At 31.6% G+C, this 25,872-nt stretch overlaps 1 protein-coding gene and 1 pseudogene across 4 annotated transcripts; one reads left to right on the top strand and one right to left on the bottom strand.

Annotated features, from left to right (window-relative positions):
* The first annotated feature begins 713 nt into the window (after nucleotides 1-713).
* LOC107262397 lies at nucleotides 714-1,699 on the top strand (annotated as a pseudogene).
* A 4,749-nt stretch (nucleotides 1,700-6,448) lies between these two features.
* Nucleotides 6,449-25,021, bottom strand: LOC8280394 (probable serine/threonine protein kinase IREH1). 4 transcript variants are annotated; one of them, XM_002533380.4, is made up of 18 exons: nucleotides 23,994-25,020; nucleotides 18,360-18,421; nucleotides 18,083-18,262; nucleotides 16,609-17,988; nucleotides 14,978-15,150; nucleotides 14,516-14,762; nucleotides 13,449-13,541; nucleotides 13,231-13,371; nucleotides 13,059-13,151; nucleotides 11,670-11,874; nucleotides 10,406-10,491; nucleotides 8,578-8,666; nucleotides 8,235-8,286; nucleotides 8,066-8,122; nucleotides 7,816-7,986; nucleotides 7,649-7,726; nucleotides 6,799-6,988; nucleotides 6,449-6,696 (listed from the first exon to the last, which is right to left on the bottom strand). In XM_002533380.4, the coding sequence occupies exons 1-17, from the start codon at nucleotides 24,670-24,672 to the stop codon at nucleotides 6,905-6,907; spliced, it is 3,870 nt and encodes a 1,289-aa protein (XP_002533426.2). In that variant the 5' UTR covers nucleotides 24,673-25,020; the 3' UTR covers nucleotides 6,449-6,696; nucleotides 6,799-6,904. The 4 variants fall into 4 exon arrangements, with proteins under 4 accessions (XP_002533426.2, XP_048228390.1, XP_048228391.1 ...); XM_048372433.1 differs by having other exon boundaries at nucleotides 7,819-7,986; XM_048372434.1 differs by lacking the exons at nucleotides 6,449-6,696; nucleotides 6,799-6,988 and adding an exon at nucleotides 7,118-7,269 and having other exon boundaries at nucleotides 23,994-25,021.
* Nucleotides 25,022-25,872: the final 851 nt, after the last annotated feature.

The following is a 25,872-nucleotide window of genomic DNA, read 5'->3' as shown; positions in this document are numbered from 1 at the left end:
TATAAAATTAATAAAGAAATTAAAGAATTTAAAAATAATTTTTGATATTCTAGATGCATGGTGGACGATAGTGCATTGTATCAGAGCTAATTTTAGGAATGATGTGGTTTAAAATGCAATGCATGCAAGTATGTACATTAAAATATGAAGTGTGTCAAGTGCACAATAAAATATTTATAAATAAAAATATGCACTTTAATTTCATATATCAAAATATAAAAATTCATATATATCTTCTCCTCAATGGCTTCTCATTTGAAATGTGTAAAAAAATCTACATTAACAAATGAGATGCGAAAAATATTATGTGAGTACAAAAATGAGCATCCCTTTAAGTCAAAAAGCTTTGTAACAATGGGTCTAACAAAAGTTTGGTCTCTCCCTCAACCAAGGGACAATATCAAATACTGTCAAAAGGTCAGCAAAATATTTATCAAAAAAGATAATAAATAGCAATAACCAGAGATAAAGTGAACATGACCGGATAAATGATTCAAACTAAAGCAAAAAAGTTTCTACAGAAAATGTATGGTGATGCAGATTAAGTCTTTAACTTCTCGAATGGTTGGCTAAAGCGATTCAAGGCGAGACATGAGATTAAGTCTTATAGAAAGTTTGGTAAAAGTGGTTCAGTTGTCATGGAGAATATTGAAAATGCTTTACCTGAAATTCAAGCTAAATTGAACAAGTTTCATTAGAAGGATATTTATAATATGGATGAAACAGGATTATTTGATCGTTTGCAAGGTGATCATTCACTATCTACAAAGCAATTAGAAGGATGGAAAAAGGACAAGGAAAGACTTACTATTGTTATTTGGTACAATGGGGATGATTCAGATAAAGTAGTTCTATGGATTATTGGTAAGTTTGCAAATCCGAGATGCTTTAAAAATGTGAATATTGGCAATCTTAATTGTTATTATCGAGCCAACAAGAAAGTATAGATAGTTGGATTAATTTTTCAAGAATTTGTTTGTTGGTATGATAATAGAATGGCCGGTAGAAAGGTGCTACTAGACAATTGCTCAGCCTATCCCAAGGTTATTGAAGGCTTGAGAAATATTGAATTATTCTTTTTGCCTCCAAATGCAACATTAAAAATTCAACCATGTGATGCTGGAATTATTCGAACACTTAAGGTTTATTATCGACGTCGTTTTATTCTAGCATTTTGGAAAACTATAAGATGGGAGCAACAAATGCTGAAAAAATTAATATGCTACATGCTATCAATTTTATTAATACTGCTTGGAATATCGATGTGAAGACAACAACTATTGCAATTGTTTCAAACATTTCAAAATTCGATCCGAGGAAAGTATTGCCTCTAGAACAAAAAATTAATGACGTTGAAGGGATTCATAGACTTGAAGAAGTTATTTCTAATTTGCACTATAGAAATGCCATGAACATTGAGCAGATTTTGAATTATCCTAGTGAAAATGAAGCTTTAATGGAATCACTAATAGATGGAGAAATTATTGAAGGAGTAATAGGTGTGCCAGCTAATGACGATCAAGATCCAGATGATAGTAATATTTTACCACATGCTTTTCCAAAAGAGGCTTTTCTTGTAGTGGAGACCTTAAAAAATTACTTGTTTCAACATAAGAAAAATAAACCAGATGTGGTCTACCTTTGCAAAAGGTTAAAGATGAAATTGAATTCAGTTCACTTACAAAGAAGAAATGATTGACTATATATACAATTTTAGGAAAGAATAAAATTTAAAAATAGAAGTTATCTAGAAAATATTTTATTTTATAAATTTACACGGCATATGGAATTTTCATATGTATTTAATGAATTATTATTTTATATTTTCAATGGACCTTAAGAAATTTTTTAAAAATTATTATCTTATAAATTTAGAAAAATTATTATTTTATTCCATTAGCCCAAGTCGGGACTGAAGAAAATTATTATTTAGTCGAGATTATTAATTTATCGAGGTTCTACTGTATTGCAGGTCAAAGGTTCTTAAATCAAATTTGAAGGAGTTACATAAATCTGACATAGAAGACTAAAATAATGGTTTGAAAATAAAGATAATTAATTTTGTTTGAATACTTTTGTGTTATTCTTTAATTTTTGTATATATTTGCATAATTATTTTGAAATTTTTATTTAATTGAAAAGGAAAAATCTCATTATTTTTTCATTATTTGTAGTGAGATGAAAATAGAAGTTGAATATGTCATACATTCTTGAATTGTTATATGGCCACTTATAAGATTCCCTTTATGCAATTTTGCCATAAGAAGTTAATTAAATTTTCTATTTAGTTTTTATTTAGAAATGTTGCACTCTTAAAATTATTCTCTTAAAATAACTTATATTAAATTATTAAAAATAAAAAATACTATTATTTGTAATAATTAAATTTTTTTAAAATTAAAATTGAAAAATAAATTTACTTTTATTTATTAAGAAAGAGAATATAAAATAAGTTTAATTTATTAAATAGATAGTAAGTTATTAAATTAAAAAGTTAGATAAGATGGACCAATAAAAGAGGAATTGTCTAAAAGAGTGGTAAAAAGAAAGTGTTGCTAACATTTTTCTCTTTTATTTTAATTAAAGAAAACATTTCAAATTATTTTAGTTTATTATTATTATTTAAAATGTCTTTCAGCAAAAAATACTTTAAGTCAATTATAAAACAATAAGGAGCTTACTAATAATTTGGATATAATCTTGTCTCTAACTTACCATTGAAGGAATTGAAATAATACCTATTCGAAATTACACGTAAATAAAAGCGAAATTTCATTAAATATTGAAAAAATTTCATTAAATTATTTTATAATTTAATATATTTTTATTTTAGGGTCTATAGTTTGTTTTTTATCACTTTAGTATCCTATGAATATATGATTGTTAGTAAATAATGGTCAAATTGTATAGCACCATTATAAGATTTTGACGCGGTACGCAATAGCTACTGTTCTTTCAACTGCCACGTCAGTACTTGCTAATGGTGTATTGCAATATGGCTGTTATTGCTAACGATCATATTTACAGAGTATCAAAGTGACAAAAAGTATATCATAAACCCTAAAATGAAAATACATTAAACTACATATTAATTTACTGAAATTTTTTCTTAAATATTTTATTAAAAAATTATATATATATTTTATTTATGAATTAGTTTTATATTTACATTTACTATACCTTATACAATAAAGATAATAATATATTAGTCAATTTTCAATTAAATAATGATAACTTCTAAAATATACTAAGTAACTAATAGAGCATACATGTTAAATTTTCTTGTTAATATTAATTTATATCTCAAACATAAATATAATAACTATCATATTATATTAAAAGAATAGATGTACTGTAAATAAATTCAGTTTCGTACATTATAATTAAAATCATAAGAATAAATTCTTTTAGTTAAAATTATAAAAATATCATTAAAATTTTAAACGTTAAATTAATATTTCTTAGAATAAATGTAAGATTTAAAATCAAAATGAGTTGAAAATAAAAATGAAAACATAAATAATTAAACTATAAAAAAAATCAGGAAAAAAAGATGACACAAAATTCATAAATAAACTTAAAATAGTAAATAAATAGAAGCGAGATTATATCAAATAAATAATTAAATATTATAAATTCATAAATAAATATTCGTTTGAAATGACATTTCAATATAATCGCAAAAATTACTTGCAAAAACAGTAGTAAAAATATTAAAAAATCTACAGTTTAAATTTTATTAAACAAAATTCATAACTGAAGACCAACATTTTATATAGATTTGTTATTGATGAATATATTATTTATTTTGTATGAATTTAAAAAAAAAAAACATCTTATATATGTATGATGAATTTCTTGATTATAAGCTATAACTAATGAATTTCTGTTATATATTTAATGAACTTCAAGTGATACATTGATGAACCTATTGCTAGTAGATGATGAACCTGTTGATTATAACTTACGAATAATAAACCTATACTATAAAATTGTGCTATAAATTTAATGAACTTCAAGTAATACTTTAATGAACTTGTTGCTTGTAGATAATGGATCTATCCATTATTAACCCATAAATACTGATTTATTTGTACGCATATATGATATGTAAAACTTTTATATTCATTTATTAATGATATAATATTTATTGTACTACAAAATGATCATATATTCCATTTCAAAAATAAATTTATTTTTGAAATTATAAACAGCATAATAAACCTATAGTTCATATATAATGAACCTGTAGTGATACTTTAAAAAATTTATTTGTAGATAATGAATTTGTTCATTATAACTCATGAATAATGATTTATTTTTATGCACATGATATTGTTCATTACATAAAAAATTTATATTTATTTGTTAGTGGATATAATGTTCATTATACTACAAAATGAACCTATTCCATTTTAAAAATAAATTTATTTTCAAAATTATGAATAACATCATAAACTTATAGTTCAAATATAATGAACCTCAAGTAATACTTTAATAAACCTATTGTTTATAGATAATAAACTCATTTATCATAAATCATAAATACTAATTTATTTTTATGCACATATGGCAAATATTTATTACGTAAAACTTTTATATTCATCTATTAATAATATAAGATTCATTGTACTACAAAATGTACCTATTCTATTTAAAAAATAAATCTATTTTTAAAATTATAAACAATATATTAAACTTATAATTCATATATAATAAACCTTAAATGATACTTTAATGAACCTGTTGTAGATAATGAACTCGTTCATTATAACTCATGAACACTGATTTATTTTTATGCACATATAGCATATTCATTATGTAAAACTTTTATATTCATCTATTAATAATATAACGTTTTTTGTACTATAAAATGAACCTATTTCATTTCAAAATAATTTTTTTTTCAAAATTATAAATAGCATGATAAACCTATAGTTCACATGTAATAAACCTCAAGTGATACTTTAATAAACCTGTTATTTATAGATAATGAACTCGTTCATTTTTAACCCATGAATACTGATTTATTTTTAATGCACATATAACATGTTCATGACATAAAACTTTCATATTTATATGTTTCTATCAAGTGATACTTTAATAAACCTGTTATTTATAGATAATGAACTCGTTCATTTTTAACCCATGAATACTGATTTATTTTTAATGCACATATAACATGTTCATGACATAAAACTTTCATATTTATATGTTTCTAATATAAAATTCATTGTACGAAATGAATCTATTCCATTTCAAAAATAAATTTATTTTTAAAATTACAAACGTGATAAACTTGTAGTTCATATATAATGAACCTCAATATTCTATATAGTAAACTTATTATTTTTCAACAATCAAACTGTTATCGTATTTAAAAAAAAAAATTAAAACTTGTAAAATCTTATTGAAAAATCTGAAAAATAAAAAAAAAATGAGAAATTTCAACTTGTTGAAAATAAATTTTTAAAATCTACAAATATGCACAATCTATGTATGAGAAAAAAAAATAAAAATAATATTAATAATATTATATAGCAGATAACAAAAAAGAAAGAAAAAAAATTAAAAAACAACAGCTTATAAAATCTAATTTAAAGCTTTAAATCAATAAAGACAAAATTAAACTAAACTGTTAAAAGAAAACTTGTAATTTTATTTTAAATCAGTAATAATAAATAGGCATTATATTTAAAATAATATTCTCTCACACGTGTATTTTTAAATTCAGCTCTCATTTAAATGAATCGGACGTGTTTTGACCACAGGACACATAATGCGCTGTATCCGGGTCCATAGTATAATTTACCAACCCCAAAGAGGGTTTTAAAATGACATGATTTTACAAAACTGAATTCTTCCTCAGTTTGATTAAACTATGAGCTTGACCAGAGTATCTTAATGTAAACACAGACAAGACTTCTTTTTCTTCTAAAATAGAAATGCAATCAATTTTTAATGTTTACTACTCAAGTTTGAGATTATGTTAAAAACACTATTTATAAATATTTAAACATATAACAATATAACCTAAAACATTAAATTAACCCCAAAGAAAGTTCTCAAGTTATGGACCCTCCATTTGCATAAGCAAATCATGATAAAGAATACTTGAAAAAAAAAGAACTTCAACTATTCACAAGCAGCAGCAGTCAAATGCAAGGACATGGTTACTAGAGACAGCTGAATCTGAATCTGTGACTAAAATACTGTTAGCTACTCAAATTGTGACCTTCAATGGATCAAAGCTGGAGTTGTTCTTATCAACTTCCACTTCCTTTTCCTTTAAAGATGACAACAAAATTATAAATCCAACTTAGAGATCATATTATATTTAGCCTGCATTTACTATTGTAATAGCTGTATCCTCAAAACTTTAATAATGCCAAAAAAGAAAAAAGAAAAAGAAAAGAAAACTCACAAGTTTGATCAACATGTTTAACACTGAACTGAAAACATAGGGATGTGTTCTCATTGATATGAGGAAAAAAAATCACAAAACAGGAGGACACCATAGGTTAAGACTGTAAACCAACACTGGCATTTAAATTATATGGTACACTAAGATCCTCAGCTCAAACAAACCAACTCCGATAATAAAATTGGAACCCCCCCAGTGTGGATCCATTACCTATAGTGTGGAAAGATCACATCCCCAAAAGCAGTTTCAGTCCTTCAACTTCTCTTCTATTTCTGCAAAATCATAAGAATTCAAATTTTACAACTACATAGTAAAATTGACTAAATGAGGGAAATTGAAATACAAACATAAACAAAAGCTACTTGAAGTCGTACATGTACAGGGTATACAAACAACACTGGAAACCAGGCACCCTATAAATGCCAAATTGATCCGATGTCAAAAACACATTTCTGGCTCTTGACTGAGGAAGTACAGGGATCATGAATTAGGATTTGTAGATGGATCATCTTTCCAACCCTTTGAGAGAAGATCATAGTTGATTGATGCAAGCTGGGAAAGATTCTAAAAACAACAGAAGAGAATAGATGAGCAAGCTGCACTAATGTACATGCAAGGGGAGAGAGAGAGAGAGAGAGAGAGAGAGAGAGAGAGAGAGAGAGAGAGAGTACCAAATAAACCAAATAATAAAATGGAAAAGCACATTGTTTGACCCAATTCTTAAGGTTTGCAAAGCATGTTTCTAGGTATCAAAAAGCTAATTCTTTAGTCCGTGAAGCACTTTCAAAGGAGGTTTTCCATACATAATCTTCTGAGAAGCCTTGTTCATATGTCTATATGATATCCTGGCCAGTAAAAGAAGATGCGTATTCACAAAACTATCCACTCTCTGTTAGTATGAATGGGAGCTCAAGTCATAAAATAGTATCATGATGCTAAACGTTCGAAGAACACTTCTTAGTTATCAGTAGAAAAGTGATTCTAAGACAATTATACCTTTCTCCATCAACATAAGTACCATTAATACAAGTCCTTAAATTTTTTTGCATTGTTATAGAAAAACAAAGTTCAATTAATGGGATAAAAGTTACTTATGTTGGATATTCAACTTATTTCTGTCTGCATTCTCAAATGGGAGGGAGAAACAAAGATGATGAAGAAAAAGAAAAAGGAAACAGCCATTAATGGACAACTGTCCTAATTAAAGAAAAGAGAGGAACATACCTTAAATGAGAAATTACTAAATGAGTAGTTGACAGATGAGCCAGACTCAAATTCTGCAAGACCCCCACATTCATCTCCCTGTTTATCATTATATGCAAAGAGTTCATTCTTTCTAGTTACACGGGAAAAAAATGTAAAATTTCAAGTTTGGTTTAGGAAAAGAATACCACTTCATCTTGGCGATTGCTAAGGCAACTACTGCTGCCACTTAAGCTGTCAGCATCACTGGAATCCTCAAAATCACTGGTTGGATATACTTGATCTGAAGTATTCCAAGAGTAGCGACTAGTAAAGTAACTTGTATCAAGTGCACTTTCTGAACTGGGAACAAATGCAGCCTAAAACAGCAAATTGAAATGATCAGCCTAAAAGCCTGTATGAAGTCATTTTTATGACTGATAGAAAAGAAGTTCAAACCTTCTGCCGGGCAAGTGTGTCCCAGTTAATATCTTTAAAGAATACATGCTGCTTCACCTGAAGCATAAGTTATGCTTATATTATTGCAATGAATATTGAATTTACAGAGACACATGCCCTATCATGCACAGGGATCAAAATGAAAACTATAAACAGTAAACAAGGTCACCTCAGATGCTCCTCCAGCTCCAAGTCTCACCTCGGGATCTTCGGTTAATAATCTGGAGACTGATAGTATTAGCAACTCTAGGCATAAGTTTATTGATTCATTATCAAATTTGAGCATGGCCATGCTAATAAGATTTTATCAGTATATCAAATAAAAAGCCGATATTCAAAATGGGTCTTGTTCATCACCAAGGAATAAAATACGCTTACAGTTGCATTTAACCAAAAATCAGTTGATACTGGGGTCTTTAATGTGTATGTAGATGAGAAAAATAAGCAGACCAAAAATAAACTTCTTGAGTGATAACGGTAGAAATTGTCCATCTATATTAGGAAGTTCTTACCTGTCAATTAGATCCTGTGCTTCAGGGCTCATTTCTTCAGGAACCCGGGGCCATGGTATCTTACGGTTGAGAATATTATCAAAAATTATCTAGAAGCAAAACATAAAATAAAAATGCAGGTATAGCAAGAGAACTAAATTAAAAGTAAATGCAAATCAACATGAAACTTTAAGAAGTACACAGGCATCATTGGCAATGACGGATTTTCATATTTACAGAATGTTCAGAGTTCATTGCAGAAACAGAGACCTTTATGAGGCTCTTAAAGCTTACACAATTAGTTGTTACAATAATACAACAAAAAAAAATTTATCAACCCAAATACTTGCTAATCTGAGCTGACTACATGACAGAAGCATGATCATTGCATTGAGATATATATTGCAACTTTGAGTCATGTCAACTGTCTATTATTAAAAACCAAGTACACACAAGGCCAGTTAGACAACAAGAGAGGGCCCTGATATAAACCACATCCAAGAACAATTTGCAGGAATGTACATATACCAAAATTATTAAACACTTCAAACTCAAACCGACCATGACTTAACATAACACAGAAATTTGTCAAAGATTCTTATGCTTTGGTGCTTAATTCTTTTTAGTCACTTCCTACAGCACTAATCATGAAATAAATCAGGAAAAAAAATGGAATACCTCTATTTCTGTTATCTTCATTACAAACTACAGTTCCAACCAGTGCCAAACCCATTATTAGCGCCAGTTTGGCATAGCTATTTGAAATAGTTATAGCTATTGCTAAAAGTGCTACTTTAACAAGTTTTATTTGTAAGAGATAGTCATTGTTTGGTAATATATTATAAAAAGTACTTTTATAGGCATATCTTGTTTATCAAATTACTTCTAACGGGTAAGTGTGTCAACCAAATTACTTTCGAGGAGTACATTCCAGAAAGATCATAAAAGCAACTTTTACTTTTAGCTACCTGCAAAAAACTTGCAAACCCAAATTTCTCAATATATGAGTTTTAGCCACCCGCAAAACCTATTTCACCTATTTTTGTGTTTACCAAATACCTCCACTATTTATTTTTCACCCGAAAGCAGCTTTTACCCTTGATAAAAGCTGCACTGAACTTAGATTGAATCAGTCAATTACCATGACAGGGTCAAATGTCCCCGGCCGCAATAAATGCACTGTCAACATAATATCCATGATAAGCATGAAAATTTACATCTCATTATCAAACCACTCAAGTCTTGCACCATGGACAATTCTCCACTGAAAGTTGCTTTAATTCCTCAGCATGTCAATGTCAAAACCATTGAAATCTTCTACCTAGTGAACAAAATTTTATAGCCTAGCAAGTGGGCAAGCCTATCATAAGAAATAAATTAATAAAAAAGATTCATATGATATTCATATCTATTCACATTTCTCTCCCAAGAGATTCTGCAGCCAACTTAAACATAAATTCAAACTGGTGCATATCATATATAAAGAAATGCTTAACAACAAAAATGCATTTTTACCCAATTAACTTCCACTACCTACTTGTACCAAGTACCATGTCGGAAAGAAAAGTAGCCATGATGGAAACAAAGAAAAAGGAAAAGCAGAGAGAGATAGAAACTAGTACTTCATTTCATTTAATAAGTCCTGAACACAAAATGATAATCCCATTGTCTTGGGAGCATAGATAGTAAAATAACCTTAACAAAAAAGGAAAAAAGAAGCAAGATGACACTCAGAGAAATAGAGAACGTGAAATAGCAAATGAAAAGAAGAATTCATCAAAAAGAAAGCAAAAGAGAGCATAGCAACAATAATTCAGAACAAGATCAAAGTTAAAAGGAAGAGGGTAACCTGGGGATGCTCTGCATTAAATGGTGGAATACCAACAATCAACTCAAATAGAATGACACCCACGGACCACCAATCAGCAGTTGTACCTGAGAAGAATTGTATAGAAAAGTTAAATTTCCAGCAGTCACTAACCAGAAATATAGAGGGAGGAAAGGAGTTGGTGGACAAGTTGGTTATACTGGGATTTGAATTCGAAACCAGTTAATTTACTTTGCTCAATCCAACCAAGACTAAAATTCGCACCAGTTTAACCCATGTATATCCATATCTATATTTCTATAAATATTCTAAAGCTGGTCTCCAAATAAGTTAATAGGCAGTTGCCATGTTGTGCTTTCTTATATAGGAACTTATTTTGGCATCCTAAAGTTTCCAATGTCTTGATGTAAGTTAACTTTTGGTCTATTAGATTTTGTTGACACCTTGTATTCTTAATCATTTGCACTTCTGTTTCAACCTTTCCTCTCCCATATTCGTTATACTTTTGGTTTACCTAACTCTTCATATTCTTTTTCACCCTATAAACGCCCATTGTTTTTTTCTCACCTTGCATCCTCACCCACATACACAACAAACAAAATGAATAGACCTGAAGCATAATAGATTTAGACCTCAAAATCCAGGGGAGAAAAATAAAGTAGTTCTGAACAAGTTAGATTTTCCTTTTGGAGTTTGCCATTTAATTATGTCAACTTTGGGATCATTAGCTTCAGGATCAATCTAATAGGCATCCACCACTCTTATATTACATAGGTCGATCTTTGCATTGAGATCAGTAAACAGCAGTATAACATCATTGCAACAAATAATATAAGGAAATTCGTGTATGAAGTAAAACTCATGAATTATCTTTCTTTTCAATTGTTTGTTTTTCCCTTTTAATGTGTCTTTGTCACTCATTCACCAGTTTTGCTAATAATTCAAAGTTTTTCCGAAGTGGAATTAAATTTGTATTATTCACATTTAACTAAACTAGTTGTTTATGATCTTCTAAGCTTTATAGTTTTTTATTTTAAAATAATTTATCATATGCAAAGTAAATTAAATTTGATAAAAAATTAATTTTACATGAAAAATAAATAATAGCCGACGCAACAGGTAAGTCAATGACTAGTTGCTCATAATTTGTTTCCAAAAACTTGCTCATGCCTCCATGCAGTTCATTTTAGATAGCCAAGGTTCAGCCAATGCCAAATCCAACTGACCTCTAGACAAGATACAGACAATCATAACACCTTCAACTAAAATATAAGCGCATACAAACCATGTCCTGTTCCCAAGAGGATCTCTGGTGCCAAATAATCAGGTGTTCCCACGGCAGAACGCTTCTTCCGTCTTTCTCGCTGATGTTCAGAAGCGGATAGTTGCGGTTCATCATCCTCAAGCATAGAGGTCCCACTAACCGCTGGACCAGACAAATCATCAGTACTGTTGATGAGACCAACCTTGGAAAGACCAAAGTCTGTCAACTGTTTAGAAAGAACATAAGCCTTTGTTAGTTTTCTAAGGATACCTTGGTTCTGGAGAAAGCCTGAAGCAGGAGATCAAGGTCATACGACGAATGCATAAAGAAGTGTTAAAAACTTAAACAAGACAGATTAAAGGCTGATTTCCTCATTATTCAAGTTTTAGTTTTTGGTTCTCTGAATGGTCAAGAGAAAAGTGAAGAATCCCTTAAACCTCTCAATAGTGTGCCAAAAGGAATTCATTTCTAAGCGCTGTAAATCTTCTTCCCTTTCTATCATCTGAAGCACTTCAAACTTAAATGCAGAATAACTCTTCCATAGAATAGTTATCAAATTCGACTTTCAGCTAGACTTTTGAATACGTAATAATTAATAAATAGAGTATGTATTTTTCAAATCCATATAATATGATTTCATGTATACATAAATAAAAGCTATTCTGCAACATTGAAAAACTAATACATTCCTGTTCTACTCCATTTGGCGAACCAAATAAGACACGAGTTCAAATATCTATGTATTTTAGGAAACTAATGGTCTATATATATCTATACATATTGCTTGAAACCCCTATGATGTTTCACATCAATAATTAATACAAGAATTTTCTAACAATTTGCTTCTTTGATTTGGGCGAAGCACTTAAACCCCAGATGCAACCTATAAGAATTTGCACAAATGCCTAAAATGCCTATGGAATACTACGTGTGAAGTCTCCATAGTAAGAGTCGGGGTTAAAATATCTTAATCGAACTTTATTTAATTTCTATATAAACTAACATGAAAGAACTCTAAACACCCCTGAAGTTAGATGTAGCATTAGTTTCAGCTGTAACTCATAGCTATTGCAAGCTTGTAGCCTCAGTAGTTTTCTGTTCCTCAATCTGGTTTCAACCAAAAGAGATGTCCAACTAAATCTCAAGTCTCAAGCTTCTGGAAAAATTGCTAAAACAATACTGCAACAACTTGCTATCTAGAGTTATGTATTTTTTTCTCAAAGAGCTTCCCAAGGTTGTCTGTATCACATGAAACCTGGGCGAAATAAAGATAACATAATAAAACATGAAGGTACGAGATATTTAGGAATGGAAATCCAGTTTTAGAATGAGAATTGATTTCCATTAAAATGCGGAACCCCTCATACTCATTAAAGAGAATGTAGCAGAACAAGCTAAGCAAGCAGTTACCTTGATATGGCCATCATGTGCAATCAACAAATTATCAGGCTTCAAATCACGATGAACCACGCGCAATGAATGAAGATATTCTAAAGCAAGCACCTTATAAGAAAATATCAACCAAATTAGAGGTGGTAAAACAAACAGAAAAAGTATTTGTAAAGACCAAATAGAAACTTACGACTTCTGCAATATATACACGAGCAACTTCTTCATCTAAGCACCCCAAATTTCTCAACAAAGAATATAGATCTCCTCCATTCAAATACTCCATCACAAGATACAAGTTCTCGCGACAAGTAAAAGAATAAAAAAAGCGAACCTGACAAGGTCAACATGTTAGAATAGATAAGTAAATCCAATTCACGTCAAAATAATTTGCATGCTAGAACTGCTCACCACAAAAGGATTGCGAACTGAAATTAAAATATCTCGCTCTGCAAGTATACTCTCAACAGCATTCTTACGTATCATGTCTGCCTTTTTTAGAACCTGTAACAAATGCAGGAGTAGAGTATTCATATCAATTTCTCCATCCAATGGCCAATAAAAACAGGAGGGAAAGCATAGAACAGTCAATAACAAGAATGATTTAATTACAGATCCCACATTTTCCAATGAATTTGACAAACCCCTTTAATTTATGATTTCCACTATCTCAGCAGTTTAGCTTCAGCCTAGTTCCTGTCTTGGACTTTGACAATGTATTATTTTGTACTTTAACGCCATTTTTGAAGGACATTTTGCCTAGTCTATAAATTCTTTTTCATTTATCTCTCCACATTTTCACTTCATATTGAATGCACACTTATCTTTCCTCTTGTTTCTCTTTTAGCACTGCTTCTAGCAACCCAACACCGCCAAATTATCTTTCCTCTTATCTTTCCATTCTTCACCCTTACATACCCTTTCCACTAGCTTTCCTATTTCTCAAACCTTAATAGTTTGCTGCTGCCAAAAGCTCATTCCTAAATCCAGCTACTCCACGCTCTGCTGCCTTACCTACCTACTCCGTGTTTCAGAAGTCCAAACTTAAGAGTTGATGGTATAAGCTTAGCCTGCCACAAAGACACAGCCAGCCAGATTGGCATCTGTCCCATATCAATGGTAGGTTTATGCAATTACTCTATAATTTGAAAACCATACTTTCTGTTGAAGCCTATGAACTAAAATGTACAAAAACTATGTTAAGCCTTTCCAATGGCTATTTACTTCCATTCTTAACCCAAAAGTTCAATTAATTGGATTAGCTTGTTTAATTAGTCTAACTTCTCAATGTGATAGAAAACCAAACTAACAGAAAAGGGCAGAAAGGAAACGAATTTAGCAATAGGAAAGGAAACATGGCCTTCAATAGATAAAATATTTCAAAACAAGGCTAAGAAATTAACAATTTCAAAATAAGTTGGAACAAAAGGAATAGGAACTGGAAAAGCAATCATAACATCAACATCACACCTAACTACCTTTATGGCAAAAAGATCTCCGGTTGTTCTTTTCTTTGCCAAGAAAACCCGTCCAAATGCCCCACGACTTATTGGTTTTATTATCTCAAAATCATCTATAGAGGTACGGTCCTTAGAAGAGTGTATGGGGCTTGTTCTCAAGCTTCGAACCACGTCATCCTCCAAAGGAGCATCTTCATCAATAATGGTACTTGTTATATCAACTCTTTCATCTTCCACAAGTTCGCAAAGCTGCAAATACTTCTCCCTGAAGAACAATGCTCATTAAAAATTAAGGAAGTGGAATAAACAACTTGTACACAGAGTCAAACTAATGGAAAATTTCTATAAACATACTAAACTTCCAAACCACATGTAAGCTAATTTCAGTTGAAAGCTAAAAGCAAACTTCATTGTGCATAATATGTGCTCTGAAAGTTTTACCATTAAGTTCTCTAAGGAATATCGGAGAATTTTACCCACCGGATAAGCTTTTCAATACGAGTTCCAAAAGTCTCAACTGTCAGTGCGTCGAACTTTCTTCGGTCAATGACAACTCTCAAGTCTTCAAGACAAGAAAGTAAGTAGGGAATAGAACAATCATCATCTAAAGGAGTAGTCACTACACATCTAGCAATATCAGCAAGTTCAGTCATCTGCATCATGATAGAATGAAATTTAGATTGACACTAGAAACTAAGAAAGTCATCCTAGAAAAATCATCATCCAGGATCATAAGAATCCTGTCACAGCTACCAAAAATCATTTCCCTCCCAATTAAACTTGCTGCAAGGATTTCTGGCCCCATTTATCATGGGACAACAGAAGGAACAAACTCCTAATTATCTTTTTTCTTTAACTATGTTAGAACTCAAAAAGGTTTCTCAAACATTTAAGAAGATTGTTTCAGCTGTTCTCAAAGTTATGACTAGTAGATCTGATTAACCTGTGAAAGACTAGGCCAGTTTTGTGGACAATTTTTCCAAGACTGAGAAATGAGAAATAGAGTTTTGTGCTCAAATGCAAAATCTTTCCAAAGAGGAAACTAAAACAAGTTTTTCAGTTTTCTAAAACATATACTGCACTTTGAAACCCAATAGAACATGTTTTCCGAACGGAAAACAGAGTCTAGCTTCCTTAACATAACTTCTGCTCTGAAATGTCGGGGGTTTGATCCCAATTCCATCACTTTTTCTTTTTAGTTTTTAACCTTATGCAATCATATCTACTAGCTATTTATTATCACATTTAACCCAAGCAATTGGCTCTAGTAATTTGGCTGGATCTGGCACCTGTTTTTTATTTATTTAATTTCTTGGAAGTCGAAACAATTATTTCTTTTTTCTTTATCTAAAAGTCTTTCTTCATGTATTTTAAAGTCATTCCTCACTATGATTTCATTTCTCACCATAATAATTCTTTTTAGTGCTTTTGAATATAGTAGATCGCAATTACCAATTCTTATGTACAATGGTTATTCTACATTTTAAATTTATAATGGTTTCACAAAAAAGAAAAAAGATTTGGTACATTAAAAGGTTAATATTAAACTAAGAGGTGATATCATTTCATAATTCTTTTTCAACTTTTTCAACTATAACCTTTTTATTAATCCATTATCTCTTCTGCTAGTCTCTAATTTTATAATAATTTTATCATTTGTTTTCTGTTATGGTCTTTTATTTCATAATAATATTATATTTTACTTAGATTTATAATTTGTTAGAGAAAATACTTGTAAGAGAATTTTTTATTATTATTAAAAGCAGATTTTTAAATTTTCTACATTGAAAATGATTTCCTATTTGTCAAACAAATGAATATAATGCACTAGTTTTCCAAGAAAATGAAAACTGAAGTTTTGTGTAAATACTAAAAATCATAGCAAAACCGTTTTCCACAAGTACACAGATTTCCTTTCTCTTTCTTTGCCCCTTAGCAAGCATGTTAACATAAAAAAGAATTTTGCGTTGAGCAATACTAAAGACAATTTAACTGAACATTGAAATCAAATGCTATACTGCTGCAAAGATAAAAGATAGATACTTATATATTTAGATAAGAAGATAGATGAATGGATCAAATTAGAACAAAAGAATAAAACTACAAACTACCTGTGGAAGGTCATCATGCTCAGAAAAAGCACCCTTTCCTGTGAGGAGCAAGTCTATCGGACTGGTTCTAGGTGTCAATAATGGAGATCTGGGAGTCATGCTACCTGCTGATGATGTGGCCATTCCTTGATCTGATTTTGGACCAAAACGGGTTTTGCATGACATTGAAGGCAAGCCCTTCAGGTCATCCATAAAAACAGAATTATCAGCTTCAGGAAAACAGTCAAGCATGTCCTCTGACCCTCTCCGGGACCAATCACTGAGCTTTGGGGAGAGAACATCAGACTCTTCCGTCACACTGGAATTTGATACTTTTGCAACATCAGGGCTTCCAACCGCAGGTTGGGTATCTTTCTGTGCAATAGACTCTATCATCTTGTCAAGAGTTTCAGAAATTCTGGCAAGACGTTCATTCACACTTAGACCCTTCTGATCGGATCGATCAGCAATGGCACAAATTCTTGAATGGTCTTCAACATGCAAAGTCGGAACCTCCTCCTCACAAATGCGGCAAATTATTGAAGTATCATCAGAAACATTCTGCTGATCGCCCCAGTAACCCCAAGATATTTTGTGTTGGTGCTTCATAGAGTGTTCATGTGAATCTTTGGCTACAGGAAGCTCCGAAAGCTTGGTAGCAGTGAGATCTGCATCAGAAACTCCTTTTCTATTATTCAAAATTTTCAAAGGTTCAATCTTGCAATCATTATTTTCCTTTGAAGGAGCAACTTCCTTCACACTTTTCCCTGCAGGAGATGGAAGTCTCTTCCAAGAAGCCATCCGAGCTCCGCTCCCAGGAGAATCCATATTCTTTGAAGCATCATCAGCAGTAGGTAGCGAACTTCCTAGCTGGGCAACCTGGTCTCTCTTCCAATCCAAGCCATGCTGCTCTTGACTATAAGATTTCTTTGCTGAAGCAGCTTTTGATGCCTTGGCAGCACTAGAACTTTTCCCATCCCTCACTATGCTTGGAGGAATACGTTTTTCAGCAGAATGCAGAAGCCTAGATTGTCGAAGCTGGAAAACATTTTCATCCTCAGCCAGACCACTTTCTTTGTGAAATTGCAACAACCTGGTGCATCTTGTAAGAATGAAAAGCATTCGGGTGTGGAGCTGCTTCAGCATTCCTGGAGGAAGTTCTTGGCGCCTATCATCCAATTCTTGGACTATGCTTTCACACTGAAGCCAAAATTCACTAGGCGACGACATAGCACAACTACGAGCCAAAACCAACAAGTCTTCTATTGTTTCCTGCCACTCAGGATGACTTTCCGCATTCTTTTCTAGGACTCCAACCAGGTCCGCAGCAAATATAGCTAGATCAGAATTCACTTCTTCCTTTGCTTTGTCAAATTTTGCCCGTATAACAACTAATATTTCCTGTATAAAATAAATGCCAAGTTGATTTAAGGCGTCTAACTAGCTCAAGCACAATGCATTACCTGGCAGATATAACAGTCATTCAGTTATTTACCTCTAGGTTATTTAGTCCTCGAGGCTTCCAAAACGGAAAAGGCCGCACACCTTTGGAATTTAATTCATGGGAAAAACTTTTGATATCAGCGGGAAACCTCTTTCTAGGTGCACTTGTAACTCTGAGTATAGCTTGAAAACGGGGAGATTCAGACTCCTTTGGGTTTTCACAGTCATAAGTCTAGAAAAGCGCATTAGATGAGAACGAATAAAACATAACTAAGTTAAAGAGAAGTTAATTTACCCAAGTGCATAAATAGAACTCCTTATACTGATACCTCTGGTGTAAGAACATCAGAACTTCTTAAGCCTCCAGAGTGACCCCATGATTCATGTCGACCTAGCAATGCAGATCAAGGTATCTTATGAAAATGGAAAATTACAAGTTCACCAATTATTTAAACATTTACATAGTAAGATTCATCTCTAAATTAAGTTAACTAACATGAAATTTCTGACATTGTATTCCAGAATTTCTTTCCTTATTTGTGTGCCGCCAAAATATTGTTGGTTTGCTGGGATAGCATATATGGCGCGTTTTAATGCAAATGGCAATCGTTCACTGTCTTAATCTAATTTGTTATTGATATCATACTGCACTTATACCAAGTTATCAACTACAACAACCTAGCAACACTAAAATTCAAGCATTGATGGCACACAGCTTCCACAAGCAAGACATATCCACATCTAGTAACAATGCTCTTTCACATAGTTCCCATACATGGTAAAAATTAGAGAAGAAAAAAAAAGGTTCAATAATTCTATTAAGTATCAACACATAATAAAAACAATATTTGACTAGTTCGACATATTTGAATCCAGTAGTTAAACCAATAATCTTGTTTTACCACATTTACATATATATGTCATACAGGCATATACATATCAGAAATCGAAACGTCAGCAAACTCTATTCCAAACACTAATTCAATAGTTAGTACAAGGACCACGAAATTAGCGAAATTTATCTTAACTATGCAACCAAGCATTACACATGTGGCATCAATCCTGCATGCTGTACGGAATTTAAAAAAATAAAAATAACAAATCAAACGTAGAATTTTAATTCAAATTAATGACTCAGTCAACCAATTGTACCATCAAAAGAGGGAAGTACTTAATATAACTGGTAGTTGACTACACTGGAGTTTAAATGCCTAAGACCATGACTGCCTAGCCCAATCCAGACAGAAAATTGGAGACCCATCCAAGACCAGAGGAGCTTATTGTCAAGTATAAGCTAAGTCAGCTCAAACCCATACTTTAGGATCAGGCCAGGTAGCTTGATCAAGTCCCCAAGTCCATGAACAGGTATTGCACTGAAGACACTCGACCTAAAAGCTAAAACTTCCCTCTCCTAAGAATTGAACTTTTTTAGGTTGGGGAATACTTTGGTAGATAGAACATGAAATAAGAATTAAACTTGGCAAAAGAAAGATAGAATTGCAGAACCACACTAATGAATATGATAGTTCCACAATCATTCTTCACCATTACCATTCACTCCACAGTATTTTCTACCTTTGCAACATAATTGCATATATTGCCATGATTCACGTTCTTATTAATAAAGTAGATGCATCGGAGGAAATAAAACTTATCTACGACAAACTGCAAAATTGAAGTTCCTAAAGAAAAAGAAAAAAGAAAGAAGAGGTCAAAAACTGAACCTTAACAAACTCAAGAAAATAACTGCATAATTCAACATCAATTTAAAATAACCAAAAGCAGAGAGAATAAATAATTCTCAATTTTATTTCCACGTGATCAGCTGGCCAAATCCTTAAAGTGCACAGCACGTTCTCTACATTCTCCAAATTTATTTACAGGTGATCAAATGCCCGAACCCCAAAAAGCACCAAACTTCCTCTCTATTCTCCAACCATAGATTGCGCATAACAGAAGAATACTGCCTCCAAGCTATTCAATGTTGCCCACAATAATAGACACCACTCTTTACCATCCAAACAGCTTAAATATTAAGGCATGGTCCATTTTAAATCTCAAATGAAGCAAAAAAAACTAACCGCATTTCTGCAGCCAACCTAACAGCATGATACATGCATGATGACTTATCTCCCAATCTCTTCAAACATAAATACCAACTAACAACAATATAATAAACTTCTATACACATATTTATATTTTTTTTTTTTAAAAAAAAACTTATTTAACCTACACACCGAGAATTCAGAAACTGTTTAACTCAATCTCATAGCATTTTCCTAGATCACTCTTACTAGTAGGGAAAAGTCTCATTTTACTGATGAAACTTGAAGTAACCTTAGTGCAGTATTTGAACTTCTCTCCATGTATTATAATTTAAACACTAATTCCTATAAGTACACAACATAAATTGTTCTATATATAATTGACCCTCTTATATTTAATATTTAATAAATTAATAATTCTATTAATTAATAAAATTTTGAGAAACCAATTTCACTTCTCATTGAATAATTAATAAGCCTATTGCTCAATAATTTATAGAATTTAGAAAAATTACTTGTAATTGCTAATTATTAGAGAGAATATTTAGAAGAGAAATGCTAATTTTCTATTTTTTTTTATTGTGTTATGTTGAAGTGATTTTCATAAAGTTTTATAGAATTTATTTACAAATTCAAAGTTTATGTGTTTAGTTGAAATGAAAGTTCACTTAGAATTCTAATTCATTAAACCAATGGAAATGATTACATCTAAATTAAAGTCTAGCAAAATAAATAGAATTTTTAAATAAATTCCATACGCCAATAAGTTTTATAAAACTAAAATACCACTTTCAAATCTAATATTTCATTTAATTTTCTCATTTTTGACTCATGCCTTTTATCTTTATAAATTTTCTTATAATTGTAATTTATTTCAAACATAAAATATAAGAAATATTTTTGCAAATTAAATAAGTTCCTTAATAAAATTTCAACCGAATAAAGTGCTAGTATTTGATTTTGAATGCTTATAATAGTAGTAAATTTACAAATTTAGAAGTTATCAAATGCAAAGAATTTATTTTTACACATGCCACCAAAACAAAGAAAGTGAAGTGAAAATTATATTATCTATTAAAAGAAAGTGTAATCATCATGAAATCATTTTAGAACATCCATTTTGTCATGGCAATAACTTGTTGATTGAAAATTAAGTATTTAACTTGTATTTTCATAATTAATTTTTTATTTGATATCGTAATTTATTAATTTTAAGTTTATATATGTGATTTATTTTGAATACATCAATCTTGTAGTATTTTATAGTTTTCATTCTTCATAAACTAAATTAATTAATACTTCTAATATTTATTAATTTTTTAATCTACCAACTAAACTAACTACAGGAGAGTCTAGTGTACATTGTCAATAATGAGCAAGGAAAGAAAGGGTGTTGATCATCAAGGATCACATCATTCATTGAAGCATCATAAGATAATTACACAAATATGATACTGATAAAGTTGAGTATTAATACATCTAGCTATCTAAAATGCTTATGTCTATAGTTTAGAAACTGTTTTTGTAGATATCCTAAAAATGGAGAAACAGACATGAGTTGGTTGTCATAGGACATATTGCATGGCAGAGCCCCAGTATAAATGCACAACTATGGTATTGGCATAGTTATTAAGGGCGCAAGGCGAACAGAGGCTCAAAGGGGTCCTGGAGCTTAGGCGCAAGGCACAGACACACGCTTAACACACACAAGGTACACAAAAAAATTAAATTAAAAAAAGAAAAAGTATTAGTACCCAAAACACATAATGATGACAAAAAAAACATATTTTTAACAATAAAAGTTTCTAGATATAAAACATATAAGCTTCCTAATCCTAGTAATACTAAAAAGTTCTTAAAACACTTATAGAAACGCAATTAATTCTCATCCACATCAATATTTTCTTCATCATCATCATCATCAAATTCAAGTTGATTACTTCTGATTTTCTCGTCTTCTTCATATTCTCCATCATCTTCTTCAAAATCAGTTTCTTCTTCATCTCTAAGTACTAAAGGAGGGTTAGATCTCATTTGAGAAGATGCCTTTGTCCTTCCCATTTCCTTAGGCCTAACACTTGAAGAGGAAGAGGATATGACATTTTTGCCTCTAGTACAGTATGTCTCCTCTTCAACTCCACTAGCTCTAGCAACCGCACCCCACGTCAAATTGTCATCATCAAACACCAATTCATCTTCATTATCAGACTCTTAATCCATTGTACGCATCAACTATTCATTACCATCATCTATATCTTTCAACAAGATGGGGTCAATAGAGTCTCACACGTCATATCAACGCTTCAATGTCTGATTGGATTTCACAAAAAGGCTTCTTTGTCTTCACTCTTGAGGAGTTGGAAATTGAAAGAAATCAACTTCTTTGTCTTCGCCCTTTGTCTTGAACGGCTGTCCTAACTCTATTCTTTTTCTTTCTTTCTTTTATTTTAATCCTTTTCTTTTAATTGAAATAATTGGGTGTGGTAAGGCCTACTATAAGCTCCTTTTAAAACTTAAATAAAAGGCCCACTTTATTTTAAAAAAGAAATTAGAAAAGTTATATATCAACAATGTTACAAAGGCACGCCTTTTTGAGAGTGCCTCGCCTGCAAGTCAAGGCGCACCAAGGTGCACACCTTTGTGACACCACCCGCCTTTGGCTGACTAAGGCACAAGGGCATGTGCCTAGTGCGCCTTTAATAACTATGGGTATTGGTGAAGCTCTCAATTCCATACAACTCTATTACTATATTACATTTTGTACTGAGTCATGTTGCAAGGAAATTCTGACCGTTGCCAATTAAACACAAAGACCTAATGACTTTTATCGCTATCTACATGAACCACGTCTAGAAACCAATAAGTCTCTTTAGAAGCCTATTTGGACTATTTAATAGTCTATTCCGGATCATGTCCTGAAACGTGAAGATCGCTAATCGAATCTCAAAATATAGCTAGGAGATGAAACCATTTTATCCCCGCTCCCGCACAAAAAAAGAATGCAGCTCGGTTTTACTTAAGCTGCCACCTTTCCTTCTAGATTTCATTACTTGGAAATGTTTCAATACCACTGCATCATCAATAACGGATCATGTTTCAAAAAAGAGGCTGTAAAGCTGCTACATAAGCGCTAAACTTAGGATTACGGTGGCAATGAATAGTGGCATAGTGCAGTTGAAGTACCAAGGATTGAGAATTCTTATTTGATCCTAAGACAAAGCACTCCTAAGGTGTGTGCAGCCTTCCAGCTATTTTTATTGTACTTGTGTACTAAAAATATCCAGTCATAGCAATTGCCAGAAAGGACTAGCAGCTTGCTTCTATGCTTTCACATTGTGAATAAAGCAAATTTAATCACTAGCAACTTATCTAGAAATTCTATGTTTAAAACCCATTTCTTGATCTTGAGGGCATGAGTGCTAAACTAAAAAATTATATAGCTGTGATACTTTTGTTGAGGAATTTCTATGCCCTAAGGATTCACAAATATGTCAACTAACAATACCAATGTTCTTAATGGTAGTAATATTTCCCATCAGACTCATTGCAAGGCACCAGCACAAGGAATGGCCTTAATGATAATTTGACCACAACAATTAAGCAGGTCCCTAGTAAATATCTATATGTAGAGAACCATAAAATGTCAAGTCACAATTTTATGATGAACAAGATCATTTTATCCTCTAAACTTCATAAAACATTAAGGCCCAAACCAGCAGTTATCATTTTATCTCCTACATTTTAAGCAAAATTAATTCCATAAATAAAAACAGTCATCTCCTATACTCGCTAATCCACCAACTTCCTCAAAGACCAAATATGAGATGGCAAGTGTTTAAAAGAAGTAACTGGAAATGCAGTAGATCCAGAAAACGTATAAAAACAGCTATAGAAAGCAACATGTGACACAAACATTACCTTCCTCGGCCGATGTTTCACCATTCTGCAACCGCGACCTAGCCTGCAAATTAGGACTTGCTTCTCTAGCCTGTCCACTTCCACTAGACACATTATCCCAATCATTATTATTAACATTGTCTTGAACTCCCATCATCAATCTACTCTGTCCCACTATCTCCTTCTTCTTCCCGGACCCAGAACTCGACCCCGAACTACCAGGCTTAGATAAGTTACTAGACCCCTTATCACCTCTAAAACTAAAAAAACTCTCTTGTGGCAACGGCCCTGATCTTGTTTTAATCTTATTTAATCCTAAAGATGACGCCAATATCGGCGAGACTGAAGCCGCAGCGTCCTTGCCATCCGGCGCCGTAGTGGTAGCTGTAGGTTTCTTTGAGAACGCTAGTTTTCTGGGTGATTGAACTGTGGCAGTTTCTTTTCCTTTAAGTGAATCTTTCTTTTTCAGTCCATCTTTGAGTTGAGTTGTTGGTTTATATGCAAAACTACTGCCAGTACTACTACTTGAAGTTGGAGTTGGAGTTTCATCTTTACTAGTAGTAGAAGTGGTGGATTTGGATTTCTTCTTGTCGGATCGGATTGGGGAATTGGAACCCAAAGATCGAGGACTGTTGGATCCATCTGGGCTTGAAGCATCAGACTTTTTAGACGAGAAAAATAGTTTGTTCTTGAAAACCATTTTGTAGGGTTTGATTGATTACTAAAATTTCTTCAATTTATGCTATTTTGCAGCCCTAGCAATAGATGCAGGGCTGCTAAGAGAGTAACATTGAATGGGGAATTCAATTCTAGAAAGAGAAAGTGTGTGCGTGCGTGCGTGCGCGTGTGTGAAAGAATTTGATTCTAGAGAGAGAAAGAGCTGAAGTTAGAGAGAAAGATAGAGAAATGGGGTTGAAGTTGAAGCAGAAGAGATGGGGACTGAAGTGGAAAGAAAGAGAGAAAAGAAAAATGTGAAGGATGGGGAAAGAGAAGAGCAGCCTTATACGACTGTTGTGGTGGTTCGCCTCGCGTGGAATAATGGTGAAAAAACCACTAACAAACTACGAGCTGACCAACATGGTAAATAAATAAAATACAGCAAAACAAAACGTCTATCTTTTTAGTCCTTGAAATTTCTGTTCCAGTTTCTCTGGTCTTTGTTTTGTTGATTTATTAGTTATCTATTTAGAAGTGAGCATGAAATTTGGAAATTTTTTGAATATTTAAAATATATATATTATTATGGATTTGAATTCGATCGTATCGAACACAACGAGTCAATTTCAAAACTTGATGTCATTAATAGTTTCAGTTAAGAATAGCAGTCAGGCGGGTATTTCTGGATTCCCGACCTGACCAAATCTAATAAGATAAATATGATTAATTATAAACAAATTTGAAAAGTGATAGCAGATAATTTATTACGTGAATAAACATGTAAGTTAACCACAATTTTAAATTAAATTATTAAAAAAAATTATGTGAATTTGAATCAAAAATTCACTATGTAACCAATCATCGTTAAAATTTAAATGTTATACTTTTTTTTAATATTAATTTAAAATGTGTTATTATTATTCTATGAGTTAAATACTATTTATCTACCGTAATTTGTTCTAATATATGAGTGGATTCCTATATTTTTTTATTGCATCAAAACTCTATTGAGTTTTAATAAAACTAAATAGTAACTACTACAGTAAAACTTCTATAAAATAATAACCTTGGGACCATGAAAAATTACTATCTTATAGAGGTTATTATTTTATCGATAAATTAACATTTTATTAATTTATCGATAAATTAATATATTTATTATTTTAGAGAATAGTTAATATTATATATATCAGCTTTATTAAATTCATATAAAATTAATGAAGTAATTAAAGAATTTAGAAAT

The sequence above is a fragment of the Ricinus communis genome, chromosome 3, assembly GCF_019578655.1.
Source record: "Ricinus communis isolate WT05 ecotype wild-type chromosome 3, ASM1957865v1, whole genome shotgun sequence".
NCBI classification, from domain to species: domain Eukaryota; kingdom Viridiplantae; phylum Streptophyta; class Magnoliopsida; order Malpighiales; family Euphorbiaceae; genus Ricinus; species Ricinus communis.
Note: the sequence above shows the minus strand (reverse complement) of the source record. Positions and strands in the feature narration are given on the sequence as shown.